The 22,020-nt window shown below is 41.0% G+C and overlaps 1 protein-coding gene across 1 annotated transcript in view; it reads right to left on the bottom strand.

Annotated features, from left to right (window-relative positions):
- Positions 1-1,511: 1,511 nt before the first annotated feature.
- LOC124777396 (dehydrogenase/reductase SDR family member 11-like) overlaps positions 1,512-22,020 on the bottom strand; it is a 63,880-nt gene continuing 43,371 nt past the window's right edge. The window contains exons 5-6 of the mRNA XM_047252788.1: positions 8,956-9,108; positions 1,512-1,822 (exon numbers count right to left, since the gene is read on the bottom strand). Of these exons, the coding sequence (XP_047108744.1) occupies positions 1,778-1,822; positions 8,956-9,108 (198 nt within the window). The 3' untranslated portion in view covers positions 1,512-1,777. The remainder of the gene's footprint in view (positions 1,823-8,955; positions 9,109-22,020) is intronic.

Genomic DNA, 22,020 nt, shown 5'->3' on the forward strand with positions numbered 1-22,020 from the left:
ACAACAGCCGAGCAAATCCGCTATTGCAGAACATTGCCTTGACACCGGTCATCTTATGGAATACAACAACAAGGAGATTCTGGCTTGCACGTGCAGCTATTGGGATAATGTTATTAAGGAAGCTGTTGAAATAAAACTATCAAGCAACCTTATTAACAGAGATGGTGGGTTTTGTTTAAATGCTGCTTGGAATCCGGCTCTGTCTCTCAACAAAAAACAGAGGGACAGTATTAGTGCTACCTCACCTGTTGATTAATAGTCACTATCGATATTTCTGATGTTGGTTATCTTTGTTTGTGTTAACACTTGTTCTGTGTGTGGTATCTTCCTGGTTTCTCCTCTGTGAACCGAGGTATTAAATTTTCCTGCACATTTCTTCCTTCTTGCATTTTTGCCTTGAGAATGGGAGTGTGTGCTCCTGCCGAAATATCGGCGGTGATCGACGACGTCACCCGGCAGCAAACCCGTAAATTATTTGAGAAAGATACTACCCGTTTTATTTGTGACACTACCACTACCGAAATGAAACAATAATAGTGTAACTAGGCGATTTGTAGTCAACAAAAGCCATTTCTCTCTCTTCCTCTTTTTACAGGGGAATAAGAAAATTAAGTTAGTGAAAAAGTCCCTCGGTACTGACTTCTGTTGCTTCAGTCACTGCGAACTTTTACAACCAAACTCCCTATGTTTTTGAGGAATAAATGGCAACATAGTCAGCAGGTATTTTTATTGTGCAACTGATAAACTTGGCTGGTGTTTCAGAGAAAGTATGGCATAGCATGGATCTGTTATTTTCCTTCTTCGTTTGAAATCAGTGACACTTTTCCATTCTTCGTTTGAAATCAGTAACACTTTTCCATTCTTCGTTTGAAATCAGTGACACTTTTCCATCCTTCTGTGTCAGAGTAAGAATTTTTAATAGAGCTTCATATACGAGAGTGTGAGTCACCTCGATGAGACTTTATTTGGTATCTTACTGCCTCCAATGACAACAACGCTTCAACAGCGTCTTCAAATTCAGAGAATGGAGTTGTGTTAATATGAATCGTATGAAACGGGTTCGAGAGCTTTATCTGATGGAACCACTGACTTAAGTACTGCTACGCACAAAGACCATGTACCTTCTAGCAATGAATGTTTCAAAGATTTTCTCCATGATGTGACACTTGTAACTAGTCTACGGTCATGCGACAGAGTACTAAGATCACAAGAACACTGAAAACACGTTTTTGAAAAACAGAATGGGCTTAGAACGTAGACCATTTCCACCCCGTGTATATATTTCTTTGTCTGGTATTGAATACAACTGAAATTGTTTCATAAGTTGTCATTCACTCACATCTTAATTTTTAATCTCTCACTGTGACACGGGAACCTTACGACCATCCACTCCATAACAGAATACTTGTGTTAATAAAGTTTGTTGACACACATCTGAGTACTTAGCCCATGAACCTCAGAAAATTCACTAGATTGCTTCACACGATTAGACTGATTCTGTTTGTCTGTGATACGTTGTTTGCCAAATTTATTTCTCATTGTTTATTCTTTTACAGTGGTAATGGTAATACAACAGATGCAGTTTTCCGCTCTTAGGCTAGCTGAGCTTTTTCCAATTTGACCATACCTACTGATGGAAGATTAACGTTTAAAAACAATGGTTGTTTGCACTTGTATTTGGATTTTCTATTACGTTTAGCGTCGCATATGCAAGTACACCTACTTTACGAGAATCGTAGTTTCCTTCGCAAACTTTATGAAGCACTTTAATCTTTCATCAGATCAACAAATCTCCGGTTGGACGAAGGATAATATCGCAGACCTGCAACAGAAAATGGTTAATTATTCGCAACTATACAAGCAGGCAGACGAGAACAAACACACCTAAATCACTGAGATATCTAAGGGCGTCAAAATAAAGATGTAAATCGACATTTTATTAAAATCATTTTGGTGTGTTATACTCACCAAGTGTACCAGCAGTGCGTACATTAAAGCCATTGCGCCCATTTGCAAATAAATACTGTCTAATCTCACTACAGGTATTTTACTAACTCGCAATGTATTTCGGATACTGTGAGTCCGCCATCAGTAGCCTCCTGTTTCCTCAACTTAAGCGCCTGGTTCTGTATTTGATCATTCTACCCTGTTGTCTGACAGTTATGTGTTTTGTATATTGTGTGTGTGGAAAGTTAAAATCTTAGTATAAGATTACTTCTAATTAGGTAATGACCTGGTCTGTTATAGCATGGCAGGTTATGTTATATCATACCGCATGTCAATAAGTTAATATCGTTGCAGCAGTACAGTATGTAGTAATTTCTTTAATGTGTGACAGTAATAAAATGCATTCATTGCGCTGGTTGATACAACTGTACACTGCATGAAAAATCTGTTTGACAGTATTGGAATGTTTATTGTCATTGATAAATTTTAGTTTTGTTTATATTTGTGGAGTATACATCAGCAAGCTAATAAATACGTAGATATAGTAAATACTGTAACTATAAAATACATGTCACAGACAGTAAACAATCAACAAACAATCATTTAAAATGCTGTGTTGGTAGTAAGTACAGGGTTACAAAAAGGTACGGCCAAACTTTCAGGAAACATTCCTCATACACAAAGAAAGAAAATATGTTATGTGGACATGTGTCCGGAAGCGCTTACTTTCCATGTTAGAGCTCATTTTATTACTTCTCTTCAAATCACATTACTCATGGAATGGAAACACACAGCAACAGAACGTACCACCGTGACTTCAAACACTTTGTTACAGGAAATGTTCAAAATGTTCTCCGTTAGCGAGGATACATGCATCCACCCTCCGTCGCATGGAAATCCCTGATGCAGCCCCGGAGAATGGCGTATTGTATCACAGCCGTCCACAATACGAGCACGATGAGTCTCTACATTTGGTACCGGGATTGCGTAGACAAGAGCTTTAAAATGCCCCCATAAATGAAAGTCAAGGGGGATGAGGTCAGGGGAGCGTGGAGGCCATGGAATTTGTCCGCCTCTTCCAATCCATCGGTCACCGAATCTGTTGTTGAGAAGCGTACGAACACTTCGACTGAAATGTGCAGGAGCTCCATCGTGCATGAAACACATGTTGTGTCGTTGTAAAGTCACATGTTCTAGCAGCACAGGTAGAGTATCCCGTTTGAAATCATGGCGGTGAATCGAGGAAGTACATTACATACTGACGAAACTAAAATGAACTCTAACATGGAAATTAAGCGTTTCCGGACACATGTCCACATAACATCTTTTCTTTATTTGTGTGTGAGGAATGTTTCCTGATAATTTGGCCGTACCTTTTTGTAACACCCTGTATATGTTATAGTACGAACACAGGTACCTAAATACATTTTAAATTTTGTGAACACATCTGCTTTAAGACCGTATCTGTTGTCAGTTGACGTATACATTTTCAAGGTATAAAGGCACTTATTGTTGTGAACTGTCACTAGATGACTAAACCCGATGTTTCCCCCACTACTGCAGTATACCCAGAGAAAGGTTGCTGCAACCTCGGCCAAAACATCGGTTTTATTCTCTAGCACTCCTTCCTGCAGAAGACATGATGAGTCTCGCCCATATCGGATAACGCTTCCTACGACCTTAATAACAGCCTCACTTCCCCTGACATGGATGCGTTCACAGTTTCGCATAGGAAGTGTGTCATAAAAATGTATCCTCCCCTGATGCAAGCAGGCCAACAACTGTTGTAACGCGTCCGCGATACCTTAAAAACTCGCATTGAGGCAGAGTTTACGACTGAGCTGGTCGAACACATGTTCTGTCCGGGAGAGATCTAGCGATCTTGCAGGCCACAAGACTCTAACTCTGTATATCCAGACACTTCAAGGACACGTGTCATGTGTGGAAGTGCAGTGTCGCATTGAAAAATGGCATAACGATCCTGTTGCATGAGAGGAAACCCTTCCAGGCGCGCGACATCTCTTAAGTATCGCTCTGCGGTCATAGGATCCTCAGTGATTTGACCTGAACTCAAATCTGATGGCTTGTCACACCAAGAGGTCAGATGTAAAAGAACTATTCCTCTCTGAATCTCTGAAAGAACAGGACCTCTCCCCAGGTCGCCGCCATATTCGCTGACGATGGTCATCCGGGGTCGTGCACAGATACGTTTTGCCGCGCAGCGCTGTGTAACGCCATTCATCAACAGTCCGCGCTCTCTAGTCACGGCGCCAGTCGAAACGCACGTATCTCTGTCGTGCTGGTGACGTCATGGTACGCAGGGGACGGTAATTCCTTAGTCTACCTGCTTGTAGTCTCTGACCAATGGTGCGGTATTAGACAGATTGTTGAATAAATTTTCTCGGATGAGAGGCGCAGGTATGAAGAGGTAATATGCACATTGGTGCACAATTGAGTGATTCTCCCTCTTCGCGGTCAGATGTGGAGAACCGGAATCTTGAACACAAGTATGCTTGCCCACACATTCACATGCAGTCTAGAATAAGGCCACGTCGCAAATCTGGATATTGCACGATTCGACCTAGCGGGCAGATGAAGAACTCACGTATTTTTCTCAAATGAAGGTAAAGCTGTTTTACTCGAGGACATGGTATCTACGGGTCCTACATAGTCGTCAGTCAACACCTGACACAATTCATGCCTCTCGTATACCCTGTGAGGACTGGTTATGACACTGGACATGACCGACACTAATGCACTCCGATGCCCATTCTACCGCTTAAAGGAATTTGCAAGTCTGAGCATACACATACCCAACGATGAAGTGTACATCTACGAAATTAAGTTGAAATCCGACAGTATATTCTGGATGTTTCACATATTATGTCAAGCAATGTAACTGACTATGGAAGAAGGAGGAAAGTAATAATGCTTACGAAGAAGTGACTGATAGACATGTATGGTTTGGCCGTGAAAGTGGTTCCTGTTTATGTACCCCAATAGATTGTGAACAGTGTGTGCCTTTGAAGAAACAGCTTTCAGAATAGGACAGATATTACAACTAAACTTAAACTGAAATAGTAATAGTAACCATTACCTGGCAGTCCACAAGTGGGAATACGATTTAACATTGTTACATTGTTATTATCACGTTGCTGAGGATTATATGGGTAGATCACGTAACTAATGAGGAGGTGCTGAATAGAGTTGGGGAGAAGAGGAATTTGTGGCACAACTTGACTAGAAGGAGGGATCGGTTGTTAGGACATGTTCTGAGGCATCAGGGGATCACCAATTTAGTACTGGAGGTCAGCGTGGAGGGTAAAAATAGTAGAGCGAGACCAAGAGATGAATACACTAAGCAGATTCAGAAGGATGTAGGGTGCAGTAGTTACTTGTAGATGAAGAAGGTTGCACAGGACACGGTAGCATGGAGAGCTGCGTCAAGCCAGCCTCAGGACTGAAGACCACAACAACAACAATAAGAACACTATCATATTCCTTCATGATTATTTAGATAAGAACAAGAGATCACCAGCACGTGTATCAAAAGATTTGTTATACAGCCATCCTCTTACGCAGTGTACTTTTGATATTATCTCTCAGTATATGCTACTGTTAAATTCCTCTTTTATTTTTCCAGTGAACCTCTATCTCAAGCTATCATTTCTTGCCCTCTTTAAAATGCTGCTGTATGACTAAGTACCTGTGTCTATTTGCTGGGCCAGTATTTGGCGCACACTCGGGGCTAGTCATCCATAGAGCACCGTTGTGTGTTCCTGCGGTTCGCGAACTACCATCCTCGCCCACCTTCTGGCCTCCAGCCAGGCAGCTGCTGAGAATATGTGCTGTGGTTCTGATGTGACAGAAGTACGGCACGCTTTCAACTACACCCCTGCCCTGCTCAGACTCACTTCAATGCACAGAATCCAAATCTCAAGAACTTTATTTTAATACCTACTAACAAAGAAGTATAACGACTGCAGTAAATCTGCAGCTAGTAGTGCACCTATATGACGCAGCCCTTTTCTTTTTTAATACTGAGAATGAAATGCATCTCCATCTGTTCTCTTCACGCAGCACTTTCTAAGACTTGAAGGCTTGTGGAAGAGAGAACGAGAATAATCAAGAATGGACTGAGAGGAACCCAAAGATTTATGTAATTACCGTAAAACCCCAACAGCGTACACAGAAATACCTACACTGAAGAGACATAGCACCAGAACCAGCTGCTTAACTGCGTATTGGTCAACCTTTGAAGCAAACTACAGCAGCCATGGTATGGAATGGTGAAGTTCTTGGTAGGTTTCCTGAGGTATGTGGCGACAGACTAGAACGAAAAGATACCACAAATCACGAACTTGTGGTTTCTGGGAACGGAACTGGCACCCGGTAGCATTCCAGATATGTTCTATCTGGTTCACACCAGACGATACTGGTGATCAAGACAGTTAGGTGAATTCATTGTAACGCCCGCCAGATAACTTCCCAACTTGTGACACGGACCGTTATCCTACTGGAAGGTGTCAGAGCTGCAAGAAGAGATGTAGGAGGTCCACGGTGACATAATAATGTTCACGTACTTCACAGCAGTGAAGGTGACTTCGATTACTTCCACAGTTCCTGTGTAAGCCTAGATAAATGTCCGTCATAGCACAATACTCAGCCAACCGGCCTCAATCCATGGCGAACAATTCGTCACAATCAATAACCTGGTAACGCAAAAAATGCGATTCGTTCGACCAGGTCACACTTTTTCACTGATCCGCCGTCCAGTCTCGATTATCCAGTACCCACAGCAATCGTAATTATTCGGTCGGCGTGGGACCACGTTGGAGTCGTCTGCTTTTGAGGCTCGTGCTTTGCATTCTGCAACATTTGTGCGTGCACCAGCACTGTACTCTGTCGTCACATCTGCCACAAATCACCGCCTAGCCCGCTTCACAGTGTGGGCAAGCCTCTCTGATTTCACGTTCTATGAGGAGGGGTGGAGGTCCACAAGGTTGTGACCCACGTGAACCCGCCGTCCTTCAACCACTTTCTGCATCCACGTCCGAACTCCGGAAGCCCCCGTACCGTGCATGGCGAGGGGTACGAAGTATCGCTACCAATCATTTCCTTTCCTGTTCTAGTCGCATACAGAGCGCGGGAACAACGACAGCCTATAAGCCTCTTTGTGACCCCTAACTTCTCTCATTTTATCTTCGTGGACCTGACGCAAAATGTAGTTTGGCGGCAGTAGAATCCATCTGCAGAAGGCGAAAAGGGTGTCGTCTTCCCTCCAGGGATTCCAGTTTTAGTTCCGTAACAATTGCGTGCTGATCGAAGCTACGGGTAACAAATCTAGCAGCACGCTTTGAACTTTACTGACCTCCAGAATTCTTTTTGTATAAGCGCCACACCCTACAGTAACAGGGGAAGGAAGGGAACCAGCTTAGAAATGCTCCTGTCACAGCACAATAAAAGACGATTACGTTACTCTGTAAAAAATCCAGAGAAAAGTGGGTAAGCAGCTGCCTGAATACCCATTCAACATCCCTCACTATAAATTTTTGGTATGCGAACATACTATAGCCTTTTCGTGCTGTAATAGAGTAGCTGAGAGACAGTGACGGTAGAAGAGAGACACAGAGGGAGTGAGGGAAGGAGAGAGAGAGAGAGAGAGAGAGAGAGAGAGAGAGAGAGAGAGAGAGAGGGAGAGAGAGAGAGAGGGAGGGATGGAGACAGACATTGGAAGAGAGAGGGAGAGAGGGGAGAAGTGGCAGTGAAAGAGAAAGTGATGGATGAAGGTAATAACAGTTGGAACCAAAGAGACAAGAGACAGTGCCAAGGAAAGAGAGAAATGAGTGGAACTGTACATGAGCTTGGGGTCTGGAAGCCACTCTCCTTCTCTCCGCCCCTACCCCCCCCCCCCCCCCCCAGCCTATGAATGAAAAAGTTTGGCTGCTTCCCCCGACCCACGCACGTGCTAAAGCTTCCTAGCCTAGGCGTCAAAGCCCCAAGGCAACCATCCCAAAGGACAAGTGTGGAGAGGAGAAAATTATGGCTGAAGAAAAGGATAGCATATTCTAAGTTAGAAAGAAAGAGATATTGACGTGAGAGAGAAAAAGAGTGGGAAGAAGTCAATGGATGTGGGGCAAAGAGAGACAGTAAAAGTGACAGAAGGAGACAGAAATAAGGAAGAGCAAGAGAAAGGCATGAGGACAATGACAGTGGGAGAGACAGACAGGAGAAAGTCCAGTGAGATACGAAGTAGATATTGGGAAAGAGATATACATATACAGAGAGTAACAGTGAGAATGGGATAAAGGGTATAATCACCTCGGTACAATGAGAGATTGAGAAAAAGGGAAATAGAATGTTCAGTATTAAAAGAGTACGAATAGTTCACAAGGTGTCAAAATTTTAGAGGTAGTTGGTTCCTCACTTTTCTGTTAAAGTCTCTTAAAGAAGAGCATATTCGCCTTTTGTGCTCGAACAGCGATATATATTGATCGTGGTAATGTTGTCAAAATAATGCCTAAATTATTTTTTTCACAGTTACACGGAAGAGAATTCTCATATCTTTCTGTTCTCATACTTGCTATAACCTCCGTTGTTTCTTTTGAATTAACTGAACTAAATTTGCTAGTTTTATTTCTTATCCAATCACTTGTTTCCGATAACCTCAGCTTCGTCTGTGTCGCATAAATTCTACATGTCCACTGCTAAACTGCCAATATTGTAAATCTTACTATCGTACCTCAAAGTTGTAATTCAGTTATCACTATTATTATTGTTATTAGTCCTTAATATAGATTTAATGGTTCTCTAAGATGGACTGTGTACGTTTGTAACCATCAATGTTTTATTTATTAACATTAATAATAGTGAAAAAATTTAGACTTTTAATACCTATCGTTTTAATGTAGACTGTGCAAGATACAGAATTACCTGTCATAGAATACACGTCGGTAATTTTTCTAGGAAGAAGAATTGTCTAGTTAAATGACCATTATGAGTACGTACTTGAACACGTGGAGGTTGCGATAACATATAGATAACTGCATCCGCTATGTCCTCAGATTCCATGATAGGCATACGCATATTTTCGAGTACTTCAAGCGTATTCTTTTTTAAAGCATGGAATAATTCTGTTTTCACAAGTCCTGGTGATATTTCCTAAAACAAAGATGAAACGTGAGAAAACAGAAGATTGTGTTAGATTTTCCAATTTTTTTTTTTTTTTTGCCCCTTCATATTAACTATTTATCTACGGATATTTGTGTGATTCTTGAACTTATTACACTAGTTCAAGTATATTACATATAAAAAGGTTATTTGGCAAGTGAGGAACAATCGATCACTAAACGGAAACAACTGTGAAAACAAAAAGTGTTACATTTGTAACAGTTAGCTACATATTCCAGCTACTTTTCTACATAGCACAGCTCTGAGTTACTAATCTGTCGTAATGTTGTAACAACTCTACAATACCCTCTTCAAGGAAGGCCGCCTCCTAAGATTTTCGTATTTTTCCATGCTGGACTGCAGCTCGTTGTCTGTGCTAAAATCTTGTCTTCATAACCGGCGGTTCATTTGCGCATAGATGATAAACAGAGGGAGCAAAGACCAAGCTATATGGTGGGTGATCAAACACCTCCCATAGAAAACGCTGCAGGAGCGTCTTCGCCACCCCTGAAATGTGCGACCGAGAGTTGTCATGAAGAGGGAAATGCGTGGCAGTTACTTTATGTGGAATTGCATTAAATCAGGCGAAAGCTCCAGACAGGCACTCACATAATGCGAGAGACACTATTTTCTAGGCATTTTGCACCCTCTGTGCACGCTCAGAACTGAAAGGAGCAACGTGACGCTATCTACGGGCGGACAAGATAAACTGCGCAACACATCTGAGCCAAGTTTCATCGGATTCTCACTGCGGTTTCCATTTTACGACCAATTGTTCCTTTCTTTCTTAATAGTCCTCATACAATGAGCAGTATGGGTTTTACAGCTAAGTTACATGACGTGTACAGTCTAGAAGATATAGCGTAAAATTTTTAATAATTTTCACTGTTCAAATAATATGAAACTCGTAAATCAAGTACAATTTCTGTGATGCAATTCATTTAGAGTTCCTTAAACGTTTTACGTTAGACGCCATCGAATGTATGCTGTTGACTTCACTAAATGTCTTCATGTGGGTGATGGTGTCAGTCTAGAGAATTCCTTGGATGAATTTGATTCGCATATCGCGTGAAAACTTCTTTGACCGTCCTAAGAGTCACGTATGTTTGTCATATGAACTCTACAGTTGAAGCCTAGTCTCACTCAGCCATATTAACGAGTCTACTATTTGTCTAATCGTACGTCAGTGTTATGAGACAGATGCTTCCCAGTAACTGTGTAATGTATCCATAGAATGGCGTGTTGTCCTAGTTAGTGGAACAACTTATACATATATTACTCAGTCAAAAGTCTTCAGAAACCCGTATCCAGTAGTTGTGTTACGTAAGTAAAACTACATAAAGCCTCATTTTGCTACTTTTTACCAGTTAAACTTTCACGGTCAGTTTTCCATTACGTTCTGTTAAATTGAAGGTAACGATTTGATTTATCTCCCCCTGAAACATAGAGAAAATTTGTACGTGCGTCTTATGGGATAGTTGATCTGGCAATAACGTGAAATGGACACGAAGGACCAGAGCTTCATATACCCGTGTACCACACACACACACACACACACACAAGCAGAAGCACAGTGTCCCAGGAATAATGCGACCAACTTCAGAGGGTTGCAGAATGTGTGTTGAGGAACAGCTCTAGCATAGGAATCTGTGTCCTGAAACATCAACAGTGGTAGAATGGAGTTGAATAGAAAATAAGTCAGTACTTTTCAAAATATTAATGAGGAATACAAGAGGCTTGAAAAAATCAGAAGTTTTCATATATTATGAAATTACAAGCTTCATCTCTCTCTGTTTCCTTTACTGTTCAAAATTACACGGGATAGGCACTGCAAAATTTGTATGAAATTCTGCTTGCCGACAATGAATCAAATCTGGAAGACCACCTAGTTTGGCACAGTTTCTTTAGTGTCTAACACGTCTTTCAGTTCAATATTTTCTTTTATTTGTTGCCACTGAACCACAGCATCACTGATGAACGCTTAAATGCATGGTTTTTGTGTAAAACTGTTGCAGTTCCAATATATTCACTATGGAATCTATTAGTAACAAATTTTTTCATGTAATAATCTATGTATAATTTCATATTTTGGATCCATGGTTTATTTGTTGACTGCAAACCTTTGTGCTTGCCTCTTACAGATACAGCATGGTCGTATCTTTGACCACTGCATCTATCCAGCTGTATTTTCATCTTCTCTAACAAACTTTATTATTTACTTTTTAAAACTCTCACAATCATAGCCCCTTACCTAACGAAATCCTAAGAAACCATTTCTTCATTTCAAATTAATTTCTATTTGGGTTCTTAAATCAAAGTGCAAAAATCTTACAACACTAAATTGGTCTTTTCTTGGAGTAGTAGGGCAAGGAGAGAAGAGATACCTATGATTCCAACGTAGAGATCATTCAGGAAAATCTCATGCAATTGTGTATGTCTTATTTTGCTGATGTCATCATCAGCATTTCCTTATCTCCACTCATTTGAGGATTTATGTCATGCGACTGCAGTTCGCACGCATGCCATATGTCGCAGACAACAAAACATCCACCCACCCCTCAACAGCTCTGCAAATTTTGCATTAAGAACACCCCACCCTAGCCACAGCCCCTTGCTACCGCGCACCTCGTGCTTCCACTCTGCAGCTATTTTTGCGTGACTTCCTTCCAAAATTTCTTTTACGGACTGATTCACCAGTCCTCAGAGAGGTAACTTTGATTTGAAGGACTATATTAGCCGCCGTTGAATATGGAAACGGATAAATTGCATATTTCTCTATAAACGATTAAAGACCAACATTTGCCATAAAGTATAAGTAACAAAATTGGAATTATTATTCACTGAATAGCCGTTTTTTATCATAAACACTTTCCCACAAACTCTGAAAATGTAAATATAAGCAAGTCCACTTTGGCATCCTACTTGCTCGTATCACTCGCAGACGGCTGCACTGTAAAATCAAGCCCATTGTTCGATCATTGTACTACACAACAGATGGCTTAAATAGCAATCTGAACCTCCAACTGATTGCAAATTAATTATTTTTGCATTTAAGGTTTGGCATACATTCTGAAGTGTCTGTAAGCAGCTAAGCAGGCAGACTGAGTGTAACTACCCACAACATACAGTCTAACGAAATATTTCTGGGAAAGTGCAAGAAGCACAATGTTAATATTACTATCTGAGGTTAATACATAAGAAACGCTGTCACAATATTGCTAAAAGAAAAGGTCTGTAGGGTAGAAGAACGCATAGGTTAATTTCCAAAGGTACAGACAGTCCTTAAATTAGTGGCCAAATTTCTGAAGTATATGGGCCAGTGGTAGAGTTCACCAATTGACATTCTTACAAATTGGGCCTTAAATCCGATGCCGTAAAACTATCCTGACCAGGCTTAGGTCTAAAAATTCAGCATCGTAAATTTACCCTGACTAGGTTTATAACTGTAGAAAAATTTGTGTTAGCTAAGCATTCAAATAGTCAGACTTAATCTGACTACTCACAACACAGCCTCAACGTATATATTTCATCATTTGTAAACAGTTTTCAGGCATAGATTTAATAGGGGGCACCGATAATGCATCGTGCTATTCAATAGAAAAAAAATATAAACCATGCTTTCCACTGGCCGTTATTGCTGTTATTACAATTAGCCCTGGCCTGCTAAATTATATGTAAATAACTGCAATTTGCAGTTATAAGGATCTATAAAAGCTTTGTTAAAAACTACATCAGCAGTGTTGTTCACTTTGTTGAATACTTACTGTAAGTATTCTATCCGTGCAGTTGCATTCTGCAAAACATGTCTTGCGAAAATAGGAACCAGTAGCCAACTACAACACCACAAACACGTGCATAACACAACTGTCTTACTAAAAAAGGAAGGAAAGAATAAGGTGTTTTTTATTACTAAAGATATTTCTTAGAGAATAGAAGAACATGTACAGCTTGTACACACACAATGATAGAACGTAGCACTGGCATATGTGACATCTCCAAGGACAACATCAGAGTTGATATCTCAAGAAACAGCTGTGGACCATAATTTACTGCGAGACGTCTCACACTTTGCAAGCACAAATTAAATATCGCGCACCTAAATTTTCTTTAATGTGCATGGATATCGTAATACAAACAAAAGCGCCACGAAAATTTCTCATTGTCTTAGCGTTGTTGCATATAATCGAGGCACTCTGTGTAGCACTTTTTAATAGACGTATGTAAATACGTCATTTAATTCGTGGATATGGTTATGATAGCATACGTCAACTTCTTTACAAAAAAAAAAAGAAAACAAAGAAAGACGTTTATTGTGCTTCACAACAGTTACATATTAATTTGGTGAAAAAAACACTTTCTGCTTGTGCTGTCTTGTTTACGTTGAATGAATTGAATACTAAATGAATAACTATAGATAGTATAGGCACGTAACATGCAACGCATGAGAAAATGGAGAATGCACATTTAACACAGGTTGTCATGTGTTCACGTGAGTGGAACAACGCGCCCACCTCGTTCTGGAAGAAGATATTACACAGACGAATATCCTTGCTTTGTTCAGGATATCTCCTTGAAGTTTAATACTTAACACTTCGTTTGCAGTAGTTGTCTCATTTTTCGTTCGACAGTTAGCAGCCACGGAGTCAGTGTCCTTTACACGAATTAGAAACATACATTTGGAGAACCACACAGTGTCTGTTGTCCAAGGAGGATTCTTTTCATGCAAATGATTCCAAACACCGCCACTATGAAAACACACAATTTCATCGCCACAACCAGTGTAAATTTGTTCCTCTTCACTTACCTCATCCAGCTGCTATTTAGCAACAAGAGGCAACTCGTCGTATGTTGCTAATTTAGCGTCCTATGTCCTGTATTTAAGCAACAATGTTACCTGCATTATTTCAGCAGAACTGTATTGAGGCGTTGGTTCTGGAAAGGAATTTGGGCGTACTTCCATTCTGCACATATCACCTCCTACACGCACATAAATTCCCTTATGGTTTAATGACCATTATCGATCTGCAGCTACCGTGAACTGTAATCACAATGCCAACTGCTGCACCACGTGCGGCTGTAGAGGAACTGGAGAACTGATGACTGAACACAGCAATGCCATGCACGCTGCGACCTGCTGATGCAACCTGAGAGACAGGTCAGGTCCAAAAGACTTTTCTCGGTATCAAAAAAGGTTGAGAAACAAAGAACCGATGGCTAGGCACCATGGCTGCTGCGACCTGCTGGTGTAACAAGACAGCAGGCAGATATCCCACTTGACAGCAACAGCTGTGCCGTTCTTAATGGAGACATGAATGCCAGGAAGCGAGTTCATTTACCGGACGCTGGACCCTGCGTACACATTAATTTACTCATTGGACGAATGGGATTTTACCATATATACAGAGGCTCCGAAGGAACAGTGGATGCAGGTGCCCATCGACCACTTGTGCTTTGATCGTCGTACTGACGAAGCCTCCAGAATTATTTCTCCAATTCTTCAAGAGAAGGACACATGGTGTGACATGTGTTCAATACTTACCTGATTTCTGTGAATGAGAAGGTGGAAAATAGTAAGCGACCAAATAAATAATTGTCGTGTACACAAAAAAATATTTATTCATGAATGTGATTTTACACTGCCGATATCAGTAATAAGATTGTCCATGTTTTCCAGTAATAACCACAAACCAAAACGTTCATCAGTTGGTCTCTTCCCCTCACTAATTGGTGAGGGATGTGTAGAACATTAGAAGAAGACTTTCCACTACCACACAATCCTCGTTTTACACTCTAAAGATCAAAGAGGGTGTACTTCTTATCACATTATTTTCCACTCATTCATTCTAAATTTGCTTGTACGTGCAGTCCAATTGTAAACTCATAGCTGAACTGTACTATCGTGTGTATACGTGTGTCAGTTTCTTGTAGGGCTGTCTGGCGTTAGGCATTGGTCGTGATGCATCAGGAATCAGGTGTGAGGTGTCATGCATCAGGCGTTAGGTTCGAATCTACGTTCTGTTAATGGTAGACAGCAAGGAAACTCCTCATTCCGGCTTACAGGTACAATACGTTATAACAAATCGTAGAGCAACATAGGTGTAAAACAAGTAGAGAGGCAAGCCATCCTTGTCACTCCAGGGAGGCAGAGCCACCTCAGTAATGTCGATTTAATGATGATATGGTCTGTAGTTTGTAAGACTCTATCTGTGACATATTTTATTACCACGATACCCATGCGGTTTGGGGTTTGATTGACGAGTAAAGAGGTGGGGCTGCTTTAGATAAAGCACGTCATTTTTCAATATTTATCCAGTTCATATGTTAATATGCAATAATAAATATGCTCATATTGCTTACACAACCAGTTGTAGTTTGCTATTTCTTTCTGTACCATCCAACAGTAATACAGAGTCTCTATCCAAGTAGGGTATCCATTTATTCATCCAAGTGGCAATACTAATGGCCAAAACCAAGAATGAAACACACACACACACACACACACACACACACACATGTACACACACACACACACACACACACGCGTACACATAGATCCCTATTTCAGGCGTTTTGTTGACGTTACTCTGCTGTAAATACATGAGTATCATCCTAGCCCGCGCTGCACAGCCAAACCATCACGCTCGGATGCAGCATTACACTGTTCTGTCCATTCGCTAGAGGTAGTCTCCCTCCCCTCTACGGACACCTTTCCACAAAATAGAGCAATTTCACTAGCCGTTTACAATTGGATTGCCAAGTACAACCAAACTAAGAATGAATGACCGACAGATTACGTGACCAAAAATACGTCATTTTTGATTATAACGAGTGTAAGAGGAGCCTTGACAGCCATAACCAATCATTCTTCTGTGGTAGTCGAAGTGTCAACATGGATTCCTCAAAGCACTCAACATGCCTCAGCTATTGGGGAAGAGGACTAGACCAACGGACGAACGTTTCGGCCTATGGTTATTAATCGTGAACCTCGACAGTCATGTTTCTGACACTGGAAAGAAAAACTACACCGAAATGGTATGCTCGTTAGCAAGAAGAATTTAAATGTCCTTACTCCCTTCAGAGCCAACGGCCTTCAGGCAGTGGTAGCACCGGTTCACGTCATATCAACGAAGTTAAGCGCTGTCGGGCTGGGCTGACCATCCGGTCTGCCGAGCACTGTTGGCAAGTGGGGTGCGATCAGCCCTTGTGGAGCAAACTGAGGAGCTACTTTATTGAGAAGCAGCGGCTCCGGTATCGTAAACTAACATACGGCCGGGAGAACGGTGTGCTGACCATCTGAACCTCCCTATCCGTATCCAGTGGGCTGAGGTGGACACAGCGGTCGGTCGGTACCGTTGGGAGTCCATGGCCTATTCGGGTGGAGTTTAGTTTTTTTTTTTTTTAGATACCATATTAAACATGTTAAAGAAAGGGGCGTGTGTCTAATTTAACTATTATCTACGTAGTAAATTCTCCACTTTCGTCGTTCCAAGACGGTTCAAGGGGAAGCCACCATTGCTCCTGCTCGAGAATGACAGTACAAACGCAAGAGGAATATTGGACAAAACCTGTAGGAAAACACTGTAAAACCTTTCGAAGAACTATAAAAATCTTGTAGCTATATTATATAAATTGGAATTAGCTGCCATAAAAATGGCTGTTCGAATGGGAGGGCTGTCTGGAATATTGCAGCAGCTACGTGTTGAATACTATTACCTTTTGGTTTACGACATAACGTAAGATTTCGCCGGAAGTTTTAATAAAATGGAGATGAGTCACTCCTTAATGTAAATCCACGACTATGTCATGGACGAATACTATAGGGAAACATCGGTGTGATTCTGGACAGCACTAAGGCAGTTGTAATAGACTGTTTAACGTGGATGACTTCCAGTGGTAGGGTATATTTAAATGTCAAATCACAAACCCTATTGTGAACAAATTTATCAGTGACCACCACTTTAATTTTCTGAGTCACCAGTCTTCTGACAGGTTTGATGTGGACCGCCTTTGCCAACCTCTTCATCACACAGAAGCACTTGCAACATACGTCCGCAAGTAGTACCATGGAAGTTATTCCCTGAACTCTTAACAGATGTTCTATCATACTGTCGCTTCCCCTTGTCAATGTTTTCCACATACTCCTTTCCTCTCCAATTCTGTCCAGAACTTCCTCATTCCTTACCTTATCACTCCACCTAATTTTAAACGTTTGTCTGTAGTAGCATATCTGAAAAGCTTCGAATCTCTTCTGTTTTGGTTTTCCCACACTCCATTTTTCACTACCATAGAATGCTGTGCTCCAAACGTACACTCTCAGACATTTATTCCTTAAATTAAGGGCTACTACGTCTTTAGTCTTGCTTCCAATATCAACCACAATCTTAGAACTGCCTCCCCGGTTCCTTTACCTTTCCTAAACTCAAACTGATCGCCCTCTGACTCATCCTCAATTTTCGTTTCCATTCTTTCATATATTATTTTTGTCAATAACTTGGACGCATGAGCTGTTAAGCTGATTTAGCGATAATTATCGCTCCTGTCAGCTCTTGCAATCTTCGGAATTGTGTGGACGATATTTTTCCGAAAATCAGATGCATTTTTTCACACCAATGTGAATAGTCGTTTTCTTTGCACTTCGCCCAGTGATTTTAGAAATTCTAATCGAATTTTATCTATCTGTTCTCCCTTATTTGATCTTGCGTTCTCCAATCTTTGATATTCTAATACTGGATTCGCTGTCTCTTCTAAATCGAGCCCTGTTTCTTCTTCTATCACATCAGACAACTCATTCCCCCTCTGAGAGGCCTTCGAAGTACTCTCTCCACCTATCCCCTCTCTCCTCTGCACTTGGCACTGGAATTGGCGTTGCTGTCTTAATGTTATCACCATTGCTTTTAATTTCACCGATGGTTGTTTCAACTTTCCTATATGCTGAGCCTGTACGTCCGACAATCATTTCTTTTCGATTTCTTAACATTTTTCACATCTTAGCTTCCCTACACTTCCTGTTTATTTCATTCCTAAGTGACTCGTATTTCTGTATTTCTGAATTTCCCTGAACATTTTTGCAATTCCTTCTTTCATCGATTAACTGCAGTACTTCATCTATTACCCATGTTTTCTTTGCAGTTACCATCTTAGTTCCTATGTTTTTTCTTTCCATCTTCTGCAATTGCCCTTTTAGAGATGTCCATTCTCTTCAACTATACAGCCTACTGAGCTATTTCTAAAGTCCTAGAAAACTTCAAGCATATCTCGTCCTTCCTTAGTAATTCTATATCACAATTCCTTGCGTATTGATCCTTCCTAACTAATCTCTTAAACATGAGCCTACTCTTCATCACTACTACATTGTGATCTGAGTCTATATCTGCTCCAGGTATGTCTTACAATCCAGAATCTGATTTTGGAATCATTGTCTAACAATGATGTAATCTAACTGAAATCTTCCCGTACCACCCGTCCTTTTCCAAGTATACCTCTTTCTCTTGTGATTCTTGAACAGAGTATCCGCTATTACTAGCTGAAATTTACTGCAGAACTCAATTAGACATTCTCCTCTCTCGTTCCTTGTCCCAAGCCCATATTCCCCTGTAAATATTTATTCTACTTCTTCTCCTACAGCAGCATTCGTCCCCCATAATCATTAGATTTTCATCTCCCTTTACATACTGTATTTCCTTTGAATACCCTCATATGCTTTCTTTCTCTCTTCATCTTCAGCTTGCGACGTCGGCACGTACGTATATGTGAACTGTCGTTGTCGGTGTTGGTTTGCTGTCGATTCTGATATGAACAACCCTATCACTAACCTGTTCACAGTAACGCACTCTCTGTCCTACCTTCCTATTCATAAAGAATTCTTCTACTGTTACAACATTTTCTGTTGCTGTTGTTATTACCCTATACTCGTCTGAGCAGATATCCTCTTCTTATTTCTATTTCACTTCACTGACCCCTATTATATCTAGACTGAACTTTTGCATTTCACTTCCCAGTTCTTCCAGCTTCCATACCATGTTCAAGTTTCTGGAATTTCACGCCTCAACCCATAGAATGTTATCCTTTCGTTTGTTATTCAACCTTTTCTCATGGTCACCTTCCCATTAGCAGTCACTTCTCCAGATCGGAATGGGAACTATTCCGGAATGTTTTGCCAGTGGAGAGATCATCATGACACTTTTCCCATTGCAGGCCACATATCCTGTGGTTACACGTTACGTGTCTTAAATGTAATGGCTTACGTTGCCTTCTGCATCTTCATGCCGTTGATCACTACTGATTCTTCTGCCTTATGGGCAGTTTCCCACCCCTACGACAAGAGAGTGCCCTGAACCTCTGTCCGTTCGTCATCCCTCTTTGCCAAGACCGCTGGCAGAATGAGTGTGACTTCGTATGCTGGACTTGTTCGCCGCCAATGCCGATCATTAATCAAAACATAAGCGGTAGCGGGTTTCTAAGCCAGGACTGAGGACGTTTTGATCAGTAATCAGAGACACTACCGTACATATTTTGTGAAGCGTTCAGACATGTGACTACAGGAAAGTTTTACGTCTTCCTTGGCTAAGGAACAAGGTATTGCCAGACTGGAAGGAACAATTTATTAGTACAGAATGGATCGTGTATTTGACTCTGTGTAAAACCGTTAAATATAACAAACACTATTTACAATGTGATCCACTGTCTTCTGTGCCCACCGACGGAGGTGGCGCAGTGGTTAGCCACTGGACTCGCATTCGGGAGGAATCCCGCGTCCGGCCATCCTGATTAAGGTTTTCTGTGATTTCCCTAAATCACTCCAGGCAAATGCCGGGATGGTTCCTCTGAAAGGGCACGGCCGACTTCCTTCCCTAATCCGATGAGACCGATGACCACGCTGTCTGGTCTCCTTCTTCAAACCAACCAACCAACCAACCAATCTTCTGTGCCAATTACACCCATGTAGTGTCAGTTAACTAATAATTTACATATTATCTTCTGTGTGGTATATAACAACATTCTTTAGTTTGTCCACTGGGGTAATAAATATAACCGAAAACTGACTGGTGTTCAGGTAAGTCTGCCATACTCTCAAGACCGAGGAAAGCTTATAGTTATGCTCTGTCTGCATATGGCCTTAATTATGTATGTGTAAACTGTGCAGAGATTCTGAACACTGACCCCAACACAGACAACATAAGTACAACGCAGAATTGCTACCTTCAAGGAAGAGAAACGTAATTCCCTCAATCTAGGACACTGTCCTCCACCACATCGTTGGGTATAGAGATCACCGAATTATGACTGGTACCCGGAAATAGTGAAAAAGAGTAAAAGTCTTACACACTCTCAAACCACCCCAATTAACGAAATTTCACCTTTTAGTGCACTTACTATGTTGTGTGTACGAAAACAAAACTGGAAATGGGAGACATTTAAAACAAAAATCGAAAACTGGAGTGTATGTCGAATGCAACTGCCGTAAAGCAACAATAAGAACTGCAATTGCAAAAAGAAGAAGCTACTGTAAATGTGCAGGAAGGCTGACACATAGCTTTAAACACAATGTGTGGCGAGATCTGGCTACCACTGGGTAAAGTAAAACATCTTCATTTACTGTTAATAGCACTGTAAATGTGGCCATATGTTGGAGTCCTGGCCGAAAATGATGGTTTGGAGCACTTTACTACCTTAAAGTACACACGAAAAACATATTTATAACGCTCCATTCTATCTGGCTGGATCTGCTTAAAAATGATGGTTACATGGTATCTAAGGTTGTCCTGGACTGGTTGTTGTGCATCTAGCACCATAACAACCATTTATAGAGCTTAAGACCAAAGACATAACAATATTTAATGAACACTCATTTGCCAAAGTCATAAACATGAATTGTTGAATGTGAGGTCCGCCAGTTATGCGAAACACCGTTTTTTCTCAGTACCTAAACATGTTACGGCACCACTGTGCCATCATCAGTGGGTTTTCGTTTTCATTTATTTTGCAATGTGAACATTTTTGTTAAATAATTATAAACTATGTGCATCTTTAGTTCAACCAACAGATCGTTTCTTTTTGTAAATACCTTTACATTTGGTGTGCATGAATTTTCTGGATCCCTTGTGTGTTAATTACTACAGGTAGCTTGTCATCTGCAACCAAATGATGTTGACGAGAAAGTTTTTTGCTAGGAGTTTACCTATCTTCTACAATGTAATTTAGTTTGTCGCGATGTTTTGGCGGCCATATTCGTTTTTACTTAGGTTTTCGTGTGGCAAGAACTTCCATTCTCCGCGTCATGCTGAGGTGTTATGCACACGTAACTATAACAAGTATTATCGACAAATAACGTAGTAAAACACTTTTCACTTCACCAAAATACAGTGTGATTGTGGTTTGTTGTGTGTTCCAGCCCAGTCAGTGTTCATTTGTTCACCAGAGAGCTCGGCGCCAAATTTGAATTTTGTTTACGTTTTATCTTTGTGTGTGTGTATGTCTGTGTGTGTGTGTGTGTGTGTGTGTGTGTGTGTGTGTGTGTGTGTGTGTGTGTGAGTGCGTGTGTGTGTGGAGGAGTGTGTGTGTGTGTTTGTGTAGACTTTATCTGTTTGTGCTGTTTTTATTCGTAAAATTCCTTTAATATGTTAAATAGTGTTCCTTGCAGAGTCTATTGTATTCGTTGAAGACCTGTTTTCCTTCTGCTATTGCCACCTGTATATGGAAGTTTTCCTCAATGGTCAGTTTTCTGTATGGGCTATGGCTGGGTTTTAGTATTCGTAAGTCTGTTTCTATTGTGGTTGGGTGGTGATTGTTGGCTACAAGGTGGTCAGCAAATGTGCTATGGGAGCTGTTGCTTTTTAAAGCTCTGAGACGTTCTGAATGTCTGGTTTCGAAGTTTTTGCATGTTTGTCCTATGTACACTGGTTC

The sequence above is a fragment of the Schistocerca piceifrons genome, chromosome 2 (genome assembly GCF_021461385.2).
Source record: "Schistocerca piceifrons isolate TAMUIC-IGC-003096 chromosome 2, iqSchPice1.1, whole genome shotgun sequence".
NCBI lineage: Eukaryota > Metazoa > Arthropoda > Insecta > Orthoptera > Acrididae > Schistocerca > Schistocerca piceifrons.